General features: G+C 45.1%; 1 protein-coding gene across 9 annotated transcripts in view; it reads left to right on the top strand.

Annotated features, from left to right (window-relative positions):
- ZNF185 (zinc finger protein 185 with LIM domain) overlaps positions 1-17,140 on the top strand; it is a 51,536-nt gene that overhangs the window by 22,678 nt on the left and 11,718 nt on the right. For all 9 annotated transcript variants that reach the window (XM_069810837.1, XM_069810834.1, XM_069810831.1 and 6 more), the window contains exons 8-23: positions 288-368; positions 1,678-1,761; positions 2,955-2,993; positions 3,612-3,695; positions 5,338-5,412; positions 6,076-6,156; positions 6,605-6,673; positions 8,214-8,297; positions 9,935-9,979; positions 10,386-10,472; positions 11,341-11,424; positions 11,939-12,037; positions 13,785-13,883; positions 14,555-14,668; positions 15,342-15,437; positions 17,055-17,135. In XM_069810837.1, coding sequence (XP_069666938.1) covers positions 288-368; positions 1,678-1,761; positions 2,955-2,993; positions 3,612-3,695; positions 5,338-5,412; positions 6,076-6,156; positions 6,605-6,673; positions 8,214-8,297; positions 9,935-9,979; positions 10,386-10,472; positions 11,341-11,424; positions 11,939-12,037; positions 13,785-13,883; positions 14,555-14,668; positions 15,342-15,437; positions 17,055-17,135 — 1,302 coding nt within the window. The remainder of the gene's footprint in view (positions 1-287; positions 369-1,677; positions 1,762-2,954; positions 2,994-3,611; positions 3,696-5,337; positions 5,413-6,075; positions 6,157-6,604; positions 6,674-8,213; positions 8,298-9,934; positions 9,980-10,385; positions 10,473-11,340; positions 11,425-11,938; positions 12,038-13,784; positions 13,884-14,554; positions 14,669-15,341; positions 15,438-17,054; positions 17,136-17,140) is intronic.

Here is a 17,140-nt window from a genome sequence, read left to right as displayed (position 1 = left end):
CAAAGACTGTGGCTCTAATCTGAAATGCAGCTGAGCATTTATTATGAACCAGCCTCTAGGCTTAAACCCCTATACTAAGAAAACAAAATCCTATGGGGACATGCGCACCCCAATGCACATGAAAAATACAAATGTCTTCCACACTTGTGTGCGACACTTCTGGGGTCTGAACCCATTTCCACATGCCCTGCCCTTGGATTTACCTTGGGTTTTGCTTGTGCCACCTCTGCAACAGTCTACAGAGGCAGTTCCCTTACCCTGGCTCTCCCCTTCCCTTTCTATTTCAGAGCTCCGTATAATGTCAAACAAAAATCAGTGGACTTGGATGAGGAGGATGTGCCTTTTACTCCAGATGAACATAAAAAGAGGTATGCCCTCCAGGTAACCACCTTTTTGTTGCAGGGGCAGTGACAAGTGGACTTACTTCAGTTTAACTGTTCATTACCAAGAGGGTCAGTTCGATGATGATTACAGCTGAGCCATAAGGGCTGATTGCAATAAAATAATAATAAGCAGATATTTCTACACAGAGCGTATCTATGCCCACAGGCGACTGCACTCCCAACAAAATATAATTAAAAGCCTGACATGATTCAACCTGACAGCATACCCCAATTAATTTGGCAGCTGGAAATGGGTTGTGGAATCCATCAGCTGTGTAGCGTCTGTGTGAAATGATAGAGACGTACAAATAGGCTGGCAGTAAAGGGAGAAGCCCACCTCCCACAGCCTACATGTGCGCCTTTGAGTCTGGACCACTTGGGGGCTTGCATTTAAGTCCAGATCCAGACTGGTCTCTCATTGTCATACCAGGACTAGAATGTGTTTTGTCTGCGTGGTAGATCTGCATCTGATGCAGCCAGCGTCCTTGTTGCTTTCAGTTGAGTTTCTGAAGGTACTTTTCCTCAGATACAAGACTTTTACAAATGAAAACTTGGTAATTTGCCCACTGGGGAGGAACCAATAAAAATCCTTCCAGAGATTTGCACTTCTCCCTTGGTACATCTGGTGGTATTGATGTCTGTATAGACACGTGCAGTCCATGTAGCATGTCAGCCACAAAGCCTGCATCCCATTTTTTTTGTCCTGCAGTATGCAATATTGCAACAGTCCAGGTCTTGAAAAGGGGAACTCCCTCTGCCCTCCTGGAAGAGGAAGTTTGGTTGGTATTTTTGTTGTTGGGTTGTTTTTTTTTTTCCTGACACTTTACATCCATGTGAAAGTGCTGTGTCCAGGTCTTGAAAAGGGGAACTCCCTCTGCCCTCCTGGAAGAAGAAGTTTGGTTGGGTTTTTTTTGTTTTGTTTTGTTTTGTTTTTTTTTCCTGACACTTTACATCTATGTGAAAGTGCTGTGTCCAGGTCTTGAAAAGGGGAACTCCCTCTGCCCTCCTGGAAGAAGAAGTTTGGTTGGGTTTTTTTTGTTTTGTTTTGTTTTGGTTTTTTCCTGACGCTTTACATCCATGTGAAAGTGCTGTGTCCCAGCATGAATGATACTAAAGAAAAAGATAAGCCATTGTTACTTCTCTTAGTTCTGGCTGGATTTCTGCTCCCCAGAGCACGGGAGCTGTCAGGGTTAGCACAAGCCTCTACCAGCTTGTTCACCTTTTGCCTCCTCAAGGCTACAGCCAGCAGCCACTAACAGCATGAGCAGAATGTGACCCCTTCCCTCCCTTTCAGGACAGAGGCAGCCAACAGCGTCCTCAGACGCACTGCCAGCAGGGAACGTGCTTATGTCCTCTCAGCGGCCAAGAAAAGCAACGGGTGAGTCTTCAGCCTGCAAGTGTGGGGCAGGAGACAGGGAAGAGGCTGTTGAAGGTGGTCTCACAGGGATGGTGGCCTGACCCAAGACTCTCTGAAGGTGATGGTACCTTTCCAATGAGTAGAGAAGGCATAGCTGCCATCTCTCTAGAAGTGCCAAGGATATCTGCAGGTTTCTGCAGAACTGAGGAAATCCTCCAAGAGTCTTGGGAAGTCTTCCTTACTGAGAGGGATGAAATTTCAGGAAGAGAAAAACCATGATAGTCCCCAGTTCCCTGAGGCCCACAATCAAGACTTCAATTTTCAGATTCAGTTCTTAATACTGCTCTCTCCAGTTTTGTTGCATGCAAGGGGAAAACCAGAACAAATATAAACTGCATCCAATATGGATCAGCTTTTTGCCACAGAGTTTGCCTTTATATCGTGTTTGAACAATAGCTAGATTTACAAGATCCTGGTCTTAGTTTCAGCTTCAAAATAGTTCTGTGGGGAAAAAGAACCTAACAGTAATGCGTGGATGTGTAACAGGAATGTGAATGATGTGTGGGAGCTACTGGTGTTCAAGGCTTTGTTGTCCATCTCTTTCCTGGGAGGGGAAAAAAAAGCATATTTCCAAGGTCTCTGATCTTCCAGGAGACATGTTAGTGACTTTTTTGCAGCTCGCCTTCACTGTAAATCCTTTTCCTCTTGACATAACTCAGGGTGACACAATGAGGCACGTGGATGTTGCTAGTGTGGGAGGAAGCAGGGAGGGGATGCACCAGCAGCACTCAGCTGTCCCCAAAATCAGAGAAGTGCTTGGATAAGATTTGTAAGAATGTTAAGGGTGTTTGCACTGGCTGCTGGTTCCTCTGGTGCACAGAGTATCGTGTGGTATGGAGGGAGGCAGGTTTGTATGCAGGAAGAAAAACAGCCATCAGGAAAGTGTAAAATTAAAAAGGCCCTTTGGGGAAGCTTCATTACTTCACGTGTTATAACTAGCTGCTCTTCCTATTTTTATTTCCTCTGCTCTGTAATTTGCACAGGTTTAAGACACCTGGTCACTATCAGCTCTGCCCAAATGGTGTTACATGCCCCCTTGATGCCTTGCACCATATGGGTCAATTGTGGGTCAGAGACTCTGTGGGTGCTGCCCCTGCCCAAGGTGTGTCTTCACCTCCAAACTTCTAACTGTTGCCTTTATGCTTCCTTTACAGCAGTCCAACACAAGAATTTCCACCCTTGTTTGCCAAGAGGTAGGTCACTGATCCTCTGGAAGTACTGCTGAAGTTGTGCAACTGTGTACTGTACTAGGGCTACTCCCCAGGTGTTTCAAAGCAGAGGAGGGACACTTCCCTTAAAACAGATGCTCTGGGTTGAATCACGCTGGCTTTTGAGAGCCCACGGTGTTATAAGCACCGAGAATACAGCACTGATGATACTTTGGGTTATGGGCAACCTGAAACAAGGAGAGACTCATTCCCTGCCTTTTGTCTTCCAGGGAAGGCTGGCTCCAACCAGCAGGGTGAATACTTTTCAGGCTTCAGGCATTTAACTTCTAAAGCAGTCGGTGTGATAGGGAAATGATATCTAGGGCGCTCTCTGGAATTTAAGCATTCAGCTAATGCTATTGGTAAAGTGACTGTGACAGCAAAATGCCACTGATTTGGGCTGAAGATCTCACTTCATTCAGCCAGTTGAGATGCTCACCAGTAGCAGAGCACAGGGAGCATGAGGAGCAGGAAGAATCTGCCTCTAGGGGAAACAGAGGGGAAACATAGCTTAAGGGAAAACAAGAATAAACTGCTTGGATTAGCTAGCAGTGGAGAATAGGAAACAATGTGATATTTGTCTCTCTTTTTGCCTTTTGAAAGAATTGAGATAGAAGAAGAGGAAGGCCAGCAGAGGAGGAGTCCAACTGTGTCTGGTTCATGCAGGTTTACACCAGATGACAACAGGTATTTACCTAATCCTGGAGTAGTGTGTTGACTGTCTTGGATTTTAGGGCACACTGTCTTGCCATCTTTGCAGATAACTGCATTTATCTGCAAGGTAGCAGCTATGTGAACACAACTAGAGATGGAGGTTTTTCAAAAGAGACTTCCCGGAAAATCCTGATTGCCTCTTTCTTGCAAAAAGGGAAAGAGTCAAAGTGAAATATGACCTCAGCTAACTTGGTGACACAAATGGGCAGGCATGGGGACAGGGCCAGTGTGTCATAGAGTACCCAGCTGACAGCCCTGGGGGATGACAAACTGCATTTAACTACAGGCCAACTCTAATGTGAGTTGTACGGTGTAAACCTGCCACTGAGCCTCTCTCCTGATCACACTCCGCAGCCCAATCAGTCCTGTCTTCACAAGGTGCTCATATGCCACAGGAATGAGTCTGGTGGCACTTCTGCAAAGACAACTCACAGGAGGAGTCAGAGCAGCCATCAAGCAGCCATCAGATAGTAATGATTTTCTTTTACTAGCAAACTTGACTGCGTGAACTGACCCCATCACCTAGACATGAAATACTCAATATCTCATTATTTCCAGTCCCCTGAGCCAGCTCTCTGCTTTCGTTAGACTTTAGATTTAATTATTCTACTGTGATGGCAACAGATAGGTGTGACCGGAGAGGTTTGAGAGGTTCATTATCTTTAAATTGATCTTTGCTTTGATGGGAAATGTTAGCCTCGTTTCAAGCCCCCAGCCCTTTTCAGAGGCTACTGTGAAGGCCAGGTATACTCAGAGCCCTACAGAGCTCTGACAGACCAGCCGGAGCATTCTTGCTGTGGTATGCGAGACCTGGGGACAGGCTGTCTCTGGTGTAAAGGGGCAGCAGTGACACCCTCCCTTAGTCTGCACTGGTCAGGAATAGCTGGCACGTGGTGTGGGGCTGAGTGAGACCAGTATGCAGAAATGTTTGGCTGAAATGGAAATGGTTGCCCTAGGAGGGAGAATCCTTCTCTGTTTTCAAGCAGATTCATTTAATTTGGGATTCAGCTCTCTCTTCCTGCTCTGAGGGGTGGCTTGATGCCAGGCAGCAGCATTATTAGCTTCTCTGCTACTCTGGTCCTTGGTGGGTGCAGCAGGGAGTCCAATAAATGGGCGCTTTCAGCCCGAAATGCTTTATTTTCAGGCTGAGGGAGCTGCCTCATGAATTTTGGTAGCAATTTTGTGCCATTGTGGTGCAGGTTTAAGACAGCGCTGGGAAGCAGTTACTCTCCTTTCCTCACATATTACACAAGTGCACATAGTGAAATCAATTTTGTGACTGCACTGAGCTTTAATCTATACATTTGGGGAAATTGATTTTTAGTGCAAACTCAGACACTGGGGATAGAAATAGCTCCAGCTGTGTTAAATAGGAAAAGCCAGTTTCTAAAGACCAAGTATTTCAGCAGAAAGGCAGATACTAGTCACATCAGTGCAACAGTGCATATAGGGACAACTATGTGTGTGAGTCCTTGCACAGCAGGTTTTGGCCTCACTGCCCAGGAAGCAGACACAAGAACTGTGGGCCAGAAAGCAGGATGTGTCCACCCACAGGAGAAGGTACCTAAAAGATCTTCTGTCTTTAATGCTTTGTTACTTGGGGTTTTTTTGTCAGTACTAATGGGCTGAGAAAAACCACCGCTGGGTCTTCCTGGAATGAGCCAAAGACAACAGCAAAGTCTCCTTCCAGGTAAGTGTTACAGCACAGCCAGGATGTCTTGGACGTCTTTTGTGGCTGTATCAGCCCACATGTCGCTGTAGGTCAGAGACTTCAGTGCGCACCCCTCTGGGAGATGAAATGAAGCAAATTTGTCAGTCTTGTACCTGGGAGACTTTTTTAGATACAGGCAGCTGTTTTAAAAAAGATTTTATGTCTGAAATGCATGTTATGTCCTGCAAGGATCTGACAACATCCTGACAGAAGTGCTCCAAACCTGAAAGGAAAAAACCCAGACATGCTGAACTCTTTCTTGCCAAATATGTGTAGGGGAATAATTTTCAGTGGCTTTCAACTTTGTCTGTTTCAATTCATGACTATAGTATAAACAATGTTGAAATAGTTTTCCACAGCACTGCAAACAGCGCTTTGGTTACTGACCTTGTTCTGTTGTTTTTATTCTTTGTGTATCATTGGCTGAAGGCAGATATTCCTGGAAATATCAGTTTTTTTAATTTAAAAAATGCTTCTGATAAGACAACTTTGTAAATGAGTGTACTGAAAACATTGATGTTTGTTTTCCATTTTATTTATTCACAGAAAGCAACACTTCAATGCGGGAAGATTTTGGCTAGCTGCAGTGGGGAGCTGGTTTGTTCAGGAATGACAGCTTTTTTTCTTTGCCTTCTCTTGCAGCCCTGAAATAGGCAGTAAGAGCCAGCCAACCACATCCTTCAGTGAAATTTCAGAGAGAATCTCCACTTCTACTGAAATCAGGTAGGTCTGTTGACCTTGCATCATCTTAAAGCTCCGCTAAGGATAGCAAGGGGCATGCTGCACTGGAGAGTTTGGCTCTGCTTGGTGGTATTTTCCCAGATACACGATTGTTCTGGACACAGTGCAGTCATGGAATAATAAATACTATAGCATAGGGAATCTAAGAAAGGAGCATTTTACAAAAGCATTAGTAATCTGGGAGGAAATATACCCAGATGGAAGCTGTGGGCCTCCCACAGGTTGAACATTACCCAGTTCTTTGTGATGAGAATATGAGCCCAAAAGCTGAAGACCTTTCTATGTCCTAAACTGATCAGGCTTTCATTTTAATCCAATCCCTGCACTGTACATAGCACACTTCCAACAAACACCTTGCTGTGCAGTTCCTATGCCTCACATTGTGTCCCCTCATCTCCCTACCTAATTGTTTTTGCTGTTTTGCTTTCAGAAATGGTGAAAACAGACAGGCCTCTAATGGGAAATCCTCATCTGAAACTGTGTCACAGCATGGGGATGGGTAAGTGGTTGAGAAAGGCTGATCTGTGCTGCTGAACATAAGGCGTAACCCTGCTTTTTGCTCAGAAATAGTATATACCTGCTGGTGGTCTCAAACAGATGGGATCTCTCCAGTCATGGTGCTGGGCTACACTCCAAGAGCATCATCTGCTGGCTAAGCTGCAACTTGTCAGTTTTCTCTACTCTTCCTTCACCTCCCTCAAGGATTCTCCTCTCTGGCTCAGTCCCTAAAGAGTCTACTTCATGCTTTTTTTTTTTTTTTTTCCCGCTCCAATTGCCCTCCCACTACTGTTCCCTGGGGAGCTTCTTCCACCTACGAGAGATGTGTTGAACCTCAGTGGTGGTGGCTCCTGCTAACATTGGTTCTGGTTCTCTGCACCCTGTAGAAAGTCTGAAGGGGTGGCTGAACAATGGGAAAGTGTAAAAAGCTCTGTTGTTATGGAGGAAAACCTAAGAAAGAAGGAACTGACTGGGAACCTAACAGTACGGGTACAGGTGCTGGACACATTAAGGGGCAGAGCTCTGACACTGTGTAGCTGCACAGGTGAAACAGGGAACTTGAAGCTGAGGGCAGGGAAGCTTCTGGCTGTCCTGAGAGAGAGATCACTCCCTCCTTGTATGCTTATGTCCAGTAGTCTTTATCTTCTGGACTGTACACAGGAGCATTTCAGATTTTTAAAATATACCCCATATTAGCAGGGATCTTTTTGTTCTCAGTGTTACCACTCTGAATTTTTGGCTACGCCTAGACTGAAGTAATCAGAGTTGTATATGTGGCCTCACCTTTCGCTCTGTTGTGCTTAAGCAGCTGTAGAAGGCTTGGATTCACCAAATGAGTTTCTGTAGCATATACAGTTAATTCCAAGTCATTCCCCACCTCCATCAGTGAAGATAAGGCTAGAAATGTTCGCAAACCACTATCTCAGGCTGAAGCAATGTCTAGAGTGCTTGAGAAAAGGTAGAGGCTGGACTATTGTCATGGTCATTCAACTGAGGCCCATAAATATATCCTTGTATGTCATTGCAGGGACAGCCTGATTACAATGCACTCATTGTGCTTGGGGTCATTTGGGTCACATAGCTGCTCCTAATTGTGAGTCAGTTTCTCAGAGAAATTAGTGGATGCCTCATTACTTAAGCCACCTAAAATTGGAGAGAGAGTAATTGGCAGGGAAGGAAAGAGACAGACGCACAGCTTGACAGGTCTGTGGGAGTGAAAGATGGGTGGAAAGTCCAGCTGGTGGACCTGTAGGAAGGCCTTTCTGGCCCATGAGCAGAGAAGGAACAACTGTTGTAGGGTACTTACACTCGCCCAAGCAAAGGGGTTAGCAATACCTCACTGCAGGGAGCAACACATCTCTCTAAGTAACCCGTGAACTGCAGTCAGGCCCACTGTACCCAGAAGGTTGGCCCTTCCTATCCTGATATATTGAGTTAGCCCCATTTTGTGTTCCTCCTAACTCAATGTTAGTAGACTGTTCTAGGATGATACAATATAAATTCTGTCAGGTCTTACCTCACTGGCATTTTCCTTTTTCTAGTGACAGATCTCTGAAGGAAAAGTCTGAGCCATTCCCATGGGATGAACTGGCCCCCAGAGCAACTGTGGTTTCCACGAATGGAAGGTAGAGTTAGTCTGAAATTTATTGACTTGAGCATTGTGCAAATCATAAACTGCTGCTCTTGTGCTGTCTGGAAACTCTGAATGGATATTTACTGATGGAAAAACACAGTTCAGTCTGTGCTTTGCAGAACTGCAGCAGTTTCTCTAAAATTTTATTTAAGAAGAGGGAAAAAAAGAAAACACTACCTTCTTCAATAAAATCGTTTGATATTTTGTTCCAGTTTTTTTCTTTAGTTTCTATGATACAAAAAAGTAATCACTTTTGTGGGTCATTTCTGCGTTTTCTGGGTTTATTCCTAAATGTAAACCAATTCTGGAATGTAATTTTTTTTTAACAGTGTAAAGAGGTTCATACTCAATGTATCTCCAGGCCTCCAACCTCCACGTACCTATTTGCTTTTGCAACAAGAGACCCCCTAAAAAAACCCAAAACCCAACCACAAACCCAGACACAAAAGGAAATTGCACATCCTGTAAACTGGCTGGCAACCCAAAAGGTTCTGTGACAAGGAACAGTTGTGTCTTGACTCTAAGGTCTTGTGGAAAGTTGCTAAAGATCCCATAGTCACAGGCAATACAGTGTAACTGAGCTGGTGGTTGTCTCCAAATGCCCAAATGAAATCTGCCATCACCGCTCAGCTTGCCCTTTGTGTGTATGAGAATCACCTGCCCCCAGCCCTCCAGGACCTGTCCTTGGCAGGATCCTGCCCATCCCATGGGCACCAGTGTTTCTGGCATGCAACCAAGCTGATAGCCAGTGGATCTCCTTAGCCTGGGCTCCACACTGCGCTGCTCTTCCCACTGTCAGTGGACCTTGCTGGAGGCACACCTCCCTCTCTAGAAAACACTGGTTTAATTTGATCTAGAAACCTCTGCATCTGAGGGTACTTCTCAGTGATCCACTGAAGGCGACTAAAACAACTCAGTTCCTGCCTGTTCTACGGCAGCATGTGGCAGTCTCTATGGCAGTCCATTTCACAGCTTTTCTAGGGAGTCTGCACCCTCACTGGAAAAAAATTTAGAGATTTACAAATCAAGAAAGGTTGCAAAATGCGGAGAGCAGTGGCTGTGCTTCTGTCCTGCCCGACAAAGTAGAAGTGAGGGAGGAAATGCATTGCCCCTGTGGTATGCAGGAGGGGAGAAGTTCAGTGATAGCTGTTCACTCATGGGCTGTTCAGTACCCACAGCCCAGAAAGAAGAAAACAGAAACATACGATTTTGGATCAAGACACCTGAAGTTCCTCATTTTGTCATCTCCCCTGAGACAAGCCAGAGAATGTCAGGGCCGTTCCTTCCCTTCTGTGCATGCAGATGGAGGTGCCTGTGTGGCAGCTGTGGGCTGTAGGACATCCCACTGTTTTTGGAAGAGCCCTGGCTTGAATTTCTAGGTGACTCCATACCACTGGCATCTGTCATATGTTGATGATGTTCAGAGTTACTAAATGCTCCTTTGTAGTTCATACACACTGAATTTCCTGCAAGTTTCTTGCCATTTTACCTGTAGAAATATACTGAGGAACATCTCTGGGAAGTTTTAGGGATTTCCTCCTCTCTCTTTTATTAAACGCATAAGAAAATAATTGTAGAACGTTACCCAAACCAAAGATGCTTTCTAAAGTTGACGTCTCTCCTTTTCAGTTATCCTGAACACACAGAAGCCACCAATGGAATTTACCCACCAAAGTAAGTGTAAACCTATTAACAGTGTAAAATACACTTTTTCTCCTTGATTTTAGAGTGAGAGGGGTCTTTTCCTGACCTACTACTGCCCTAACAAATGTGTTCTGGGAGCAGCACTTGCATGCATTTGCAAAGTGGTCATGGACCTGATCCACCAGCTCAAAATGGACTGAGATCTTTCAGCTTCTTTCCTCGCACTAGTGTGACTTGGTTGGATTTATGTCTCTGCCCTTCAGGTCTGCTGCAGGAAATTTACTGAGCTAAGCAGGAAGGAGGAAGAGATGTTATGTTTGAGACAGAAAAATCTCATGTTTGATATTTTTGCTTCTTGCTCTGTTCTCCAACTTGCTAAGTTTCCTTCTGTGATCCACAAAACTCCCTCTCTTACCAAGTCCAACTCCATTTGCAGGGACAGACCTGCAGATGCTACAGACAAGCTGCACCGTCAGTATGAGACCTCTCGCTACCTGGATGATGCAAAGTCTGAACCTGCAAGGTCAGGGCCTGGTGCTGGTACTCACAATGCTGCTTGCAGCGAGCGGGTCTGGGGGGAGGAAATAAGTAACTCTTCCAGAGGAGAGTTGGAAGCAGAATCTAAATTGGGCAACAAAACAAGGGGATCCAGAAAATCCTAGGTGGCTAAACAGCGGGAACAGCATTCTTTCTGCTCACTGTTACACATCAACTTCTTTCTACAGAAGCAGCCTGGGAGCAGAAACAGCAGCTTTGTCATTGCTTTTAGCATTGATCGCAAAAGTGTCTCCATTCCACATGCTTTTTAGAGCATGCTTGCTCCCCTGACAATGTCAGAGGCACAGAGTCAGGAAGGAATTACTGCTGTTGACACCAAACACACTAATCTCCCCGAAGGTGCTTTCTTCACTTACTCTAGTCTGTTATTTTGGGACTTGACTCCATGTATTGGCTTACCAAAGCACTTGAGGTGAAAAAATGATGCCTTCAAACCTCCCAGCTGAGGTGACGAGGATCACAAGGTTCCCAGTAGGATGGTATAAAACCCAAGACCTAGAGCTGCTGCTAGTAATGTAGGAATGTCTTCCCCAAAGTTACTCATATTGTGCTTTGTCCCAGGTGCATGATCCTGTGACAGGCCAGAAAAGTCATGTATCCAGCCAAGACATGTGTGAATTGAGGCCAAGTAACTGCATTAGTTCCACTAACAGCCTCTATTCTTCTTGATTAGAGATAATGAAAATGTTTTTTCTGAAGGAAAATCAGTTCTCTGAGAAAATTACTTTCTGTTTTCTGGTCTCATATAAAGTGCAGTGTTGTATTTCTAACACACTACCCCTTGAAGCCTTTGGCAAGCTATCAAGCTGTAGATGCCTTCCTTTTTATGACAGGTCTAGCTTGCAGTCTGATGTCCCTTCTCCTCCTACTGAGAGAGCCCCTATGCACCTGGAGGACACAGAATATTCCTTTAAAGGGTAAGAATGTGGTAAATTTAATGGGCATATGAGTAATACTGACGATTAAGGGAAATATGAATGGGCAGGCACAGAAAGAGTCTTCTTTTCACAGCTTTTGTCCCAAGGATGAAGGCAACTGTGCTGAGGTTTAAAACACAGCTTGCAAAATAAACCAAGAGGTTTGCGTTGTATCCCTCCTCCATCTTCTTTGATATGAGCCAAGCACCCCAGCTTTTTTTTTCCTCTTGGTGCTTGTGTGCTTGGTGGGATTCAGTTACTACCTTCTCATTTGCTGATAATCCAGTGAAATGCTACAGTGATGCTGGAGTGGCAGCAAGGGAGCTGAAAGGCAGCTGAAATGCACTGAAATGCAACTGTAGTCTAAATATGGTCCCTAGAGAAAAATCCTGGTGTGGGACAGTGAATGGTAGAGTTTGACACAAGCCTTGCCTGGTGAGTAGTTAGTATTCACTAGTGCAATGATTCACATGCCAGTTGTTAAAGATGTAATGGGCCTTTCTTTGATTATCAGATCTGTCCTGGGCTATGAGGAGAGAAGCAGCACCCAAGAGAGCAGATACACAAGTCCTGAGGTCCCAGCATACAGCAAGCCTTACTGGAATGAAGCGATGTAAGGTCCTGGGATGCTAACCCCATGTTTGCTAATATGTTCTTTCTCATTGCTGAAAGCCTTGGAAATACTGATTGCTCAGGAAATACTGAGCACAAGAACAGCAGCATAATAAGGGCCATTTGTCTAAGCAGCTCTAAACTGCTCCTCTCTTCAGCATCCATTGAAATAGTACGTTTCCTGCCATGTTCACTGAAGACTAACCACATAGCAAATGCTTTTAAAATTTCCCAATTTCTTCCCAGCAGCCCCTAGCCTTACTGCATGTGGCCCAGTTCAGCTCTGACCTCCCTTCAGTTCCACCTGTCCTTGCTTATGATTCTGGACAGAGATGTCTGCTGCATCCTGTACCAGTCCTGGGGTGGGATATGAGTGCACCTCACCCACTTCTTCTCCCTTGCGTTCTGCAGGGAGAAGCCCAAGGCACGGAGCCAGATATGAGCTGGGGCAGTAGGACAATTGGGGTGCACTCCTGGGAGTCCATTTGCATGGACTGCTACAGCTTTTGAGTACTTCTTTGGATTTTTCACCCTAGTGCAGAGATGGCAAAGGTCTCTAAAAACTCACGGGAAAACCAGCTAAACAGCTATCATCATCATCATTTCTACAGCACTGTATACCCTAAAACCTTAGTGGAGACAGTCACAGTGCTCCCCCGGAGGGGTTCCCACCCCATGAGATAAGCAAACAGAAACCCAATGAGCTAAAAGGTGTTTTGCCAAAAGACTTGTAGTGAGGGAGGAGTCTCCCCCATCAGGAGACTGCTGAGGAAAGCGAGGTTTTGCTCTGCAGTAGTTGTTCAGACTCCCTCTATTGCCACAGGTGAGAAAAAAAGATCCTTCTAGAAATGCTGAATACTTTATCCCATCCCTTTTAGACATCTTCACTGAATGCCTATTTCAGATGCCAACTGTACATGGCAGGAGGACTAGGAATAGGCCACATTTCTCCTCAGTCCAACATTGTTTGGACTTCCATGTCTTTACCATCCGTCCTTGATGGCATGACTTAGGTCAGGTCTCCTTGTATAATACACTTTTTCTGGAACAGAAAACAGCTCCAACACAGCCATTTCCCAAGTGATTCCCTCAGAGTCCACCTCTGAACTTTGCACGCTGGAATGACTCCTTCTCCTGTAGATCTAACTCTTCTCTGAGAGACAGCAGCGTTGTTACTCCAAAGGTCCAGTGCAAAGTCAGCATGCATCCTGAGAAAAGGGAGTTTGAGCTAGAAAGGCCAGGGGAGATGAAGCTGTTTTGAGTGGTATAATTAGATACACTGAATGAGGGAGTCTGGCTACAAAAAAAAAAAATTCAGAATATTGGACAGGAAGGAACATTTCAAATTCAGCCTCAGGTATTATCAGACACTGTATCAGATGTGATGCCTGTCCTGGCATATACAACCTGATGTATGATATAGCCACAATAAATAATCTGATACCCTGCAGGTCTACTTTCATGCTAGAAAGCAACATAGCTAGAGAAAACATAGTTTGGACTGGTATTTTAAAAAGCTAATTTCAGTGTGTGAAAATGTTGCTGCTTGACCCATTCTGAGTTTCAAGCAGTTAAGCAGTGCTTTGTGCCATGCTGAAGTCAGTGCTTCATTGTGCTGGTTACAGCTTAGCCCTTGGAATATCCTCCATCAAAGCCTTGTGACTTTCTTTCTTCTCAGTGTGCATTGAACTGAGCTTTCAGGTGTTTGTGCCTAGCAGCCACAAGTGCGGTTTCTTTTCCTTTGCCAGGTCGTCCCAAGATTTCAAAGAGGGGAAGACCCCTAGAGAAAGGGAGCATGAGAGCATGCAGGCCTCAGATGACTATAAACCGGATCTGATCCAAGAAGGGTAAGTGGTCGGTAGGACTCACCCATAGTATCTATTCGCTTCATAATTCTTCATGTCTTGCTCTCTTCCCAAGGTAACTGAGACCACAGAACGGCTCCTCTGGTTTGCACCCAGGAGTGAGGACTTTAAAACGGCACATTACAGCAGGCAATGCCACCCGTACTGATGGGAAAAGCCAGTTGGATGAGATAGATTCACACAGTGTGTGAAGTCCAAGAGACAGTTTCTGCACTGACAGCATGTGACATAGGTCCTTTGGCATCAGAATGGTTCCCTTGGTACTTCAGTGGCAGGCAGTAGCTTCTGCTGCCCAGAGACCTCAGCAAGTACTATCCAAATATTTACGAATGCTGCAAAATCATGTGTGAGTGTGTCCTGAGGTGTTAGAAGCATCTGTCAGTCCAAGGAATTCTGGCACGAGTGCTTTCTCCTGTGCCTAATGTTTTCCTTCTGTGACAATCTCAGATGAAAGGCTTTAGCTGCAATCCTGCAAGCTAGAGTGGGATTTGTACGCATGATTCCCATCAGATCTGGTACTGGGGCAGTTTGGAATAGCTGTGGCCAAACAGTGACTCCTGCTCCCTGCTTGATGGCTCCTGTCTAGGGAATGGATGTCTACCCACCCCAGCATGTTTTTTGTCCACTGCCTTAAGCACAGATCTTTATTTTAGGTTTTCAGACTCAAACAACCATATTGAGAGGGGACAAGAACATCCTGACCATGATGTCCACCCAGAGCCTCCCAGGTTGAAGGAACATACTGAACTTGAACTCAGCATGTCTAGGTAAGGAATCAGATAATTACCCCCCCCCCGCCTTCTCCTGTAGGATGAGGGTTAATTCCTTGCATGTCTCCCCCCACATACATATGCTGATAAAATAATCTCCCAGGCTCCCCTTTTGTGCCTGATTCTAGTGCTGCTTCTACTGAGTGAACCTTTTACCATGGTTTTATATGAAAGCCTGGGAGAAAACATCCTCATTAGCTGGAGGCATCAAACACTGTCCAGCTGGACTGCCAGGAGTTGCTGCCTAGACCTTAAATTTGGAAGCAGAGACTGCCTCTAGAGACATATGCCAATAAGCAACCTAATCTGGCATGGAGTAATACCTCCATGGTAACACTGGGTCTCATTTCTGAACTTACCCAGTCAGCGTCAGGTCTCAGGCTGTACCCTGGTCACCCTGGCACAGGACCATTTTCCTTCCCACTGACCTGTGACTCCACTGGGTTTGCAGTGGCTGTCTTGGTGCCTTCAGTCTGCCTTGTGCAAAACAGTGCAGAGCTAAATGTCCAAATGGAAGGACTTTGTGGATTTCTTTGCTTTTGTCCATACTTTTCCTCCTAAATCTGAAGAGTTGAGGCTCTTGGTTAAATTGGTCTTCTCTCACACATGTGTTTCAGTGAGCAACCCATTTTGAAATCAACTTGTAAACCAGACTGCTCTTCTTCCCCAGGTCCATGCCATGCTCCAAGGACAACACTAGTGGGAGCATGGACATTAACAAGGAGATATCGCCCTGTGTGCAGAGTGAAGAAGTCAATTCAGGATGGTAAGACAAATAATGGGCTTGCTTTTTCTGATGAGAGAACGTGGGGAATTTACTGCAGGTGGTTCTGAAGAAGGGACTGAGGATGCTGTGTTTTGGGGTTAGGAGTCACCAAGCTGGGCTTTTTTCATGAGTGCATGGAGATACATAGCGCATGTTGGGACAGCAGAGTGTGTGGTTAGTGAGGACTGTGGAGGAGGGAGCTCAGGAAGGAGTGCTGGGAAAAGCAGCAGGGAGAGAGCAATGGTGTCAGTGTCCTGTCCTCCTGGGTTCTTCTGACAAATGGAGCTATCCTGGATGTACCACAAATACTCCAAATTGTAGTTCTTCATTATGCAGGGAGGCAGAAGGAGCTGTTCCCAGTCCCTGGGGATGTGAGTGGAAGTTAGACTGCTGAAGAAAAAAGTTAGAGAGAAAACTTTCCCTTTCTCTCCAGTACCCCCCAGCAAAGTGACCAAGATGGATAAAACTCCATGTGTTGCCCACTCCATGCCTCCCCCAGTCCACGGACTTCCTTTGGATAAGCCCTCAAGCTTACCAAGTTACTGAGAGAAATGCAGAGTCCTGATCTGAGAGTCTCAGTGCTTCCAAGTGCAGCCACTTTGGGTCAGGCTTACCAAGGGAGCAGTCAGGAGTGCTTCTGCAGCATCACTCCACTGCAGAACTTGGGAATTATCTCTCACTCTTTTCAGTAAATTGATTTTGAGTCTGAGCTCCTGGACAAACACATCTTCTTTAGGCACTTAGAACATCCCAACCTGACTGGGAGACTATAACTCAGTGAACATTAGTGTTTTGCCAGAAGAATTTAAGGTATCTACCTTTTGTTGCAAAGGAATGAAAATAAATTGATCTTGCTTTCACTTGGGTGACTGTACCGATCGTTTTCTGGCTTACCCCCTTAGTGAACTTGCAGGGATCGAGTTAATGCTGGTGAAGGGAAGCCCTCAACTAGTAGCAAGTAAAGTGTAAGGGTGCCTCCTATTTCATCAACCTTAATGTTTCTGGGTAGGAGCTTTGAAAGCATTTTGAGAATTAATTTCTTAGAATCTAATTAAATTCAGTTTTGATGCAGTAATCTAAGCCCATTTCAGATTTTCTACAGGGTATCAGTATTCCCAGAAGGGTTGGTGTGCACAAACATACAAAACCAGATAGAAAAAGTGAACAAACTTTTTCCTAGATTAATGTAGACAGGTGTGAATTCAGGATGGCTCTGCAGTGCGTTTAACTAGTGGATACACTTCTGAGACGGTACCCAAATGAGGCCAGCTCATGCTCTTAGCAATCTGAAATGTAACGTAGAGGTACTGGATAACCTGTAATGATCATAACTAAATGACCAGAGCTAAAATGTCAAGTTTGGAAAGAATAAACAGGCAACTGATGCTCACCAGGAGATTTATTTTTCTTTCCTTTCAGCCTTAATTTTGAAGAGATCTGTATTTTCCCCCCAGGGTTTTTTTTTCCACTTATCTTTGGATTATCTGGCATATTCCCATGCAGGGATATTGTACTTTTCTTGAGGCAGGAGATTCACCAGGGCTAGCATCCACATCCTACAGTAATTCTATGTGCAGTAGCACTTCTGCAGACTATAATGGTCTTCTGTCTTGGCAGGTCCAGCTCTCTACCAAGAGAAAGCAGCATCACTGCTCCAGAGACCCAATGTGCAAATGAATCTGACCCATGCCGGGAAAGGTATG

This window comes from Haliaeetus albicilla, chromosome 23 (assembly GCF_947461875.1).
Source record: "Haliaeetus albicilla chromosome 23, bHalAlb1.1, whole genome shotgun sequence".
Classification (NCBI taxonomy): domain Eukaryota; kingdom Metazoa; phylum Chordata; class Aves; order Accipitriformes; family Accipitridae; genus Haliaeetus; species Haliaeetus albicilla.
This window is presented reverse-complemented; position numbering and strand designations above follow the sequence as displayed.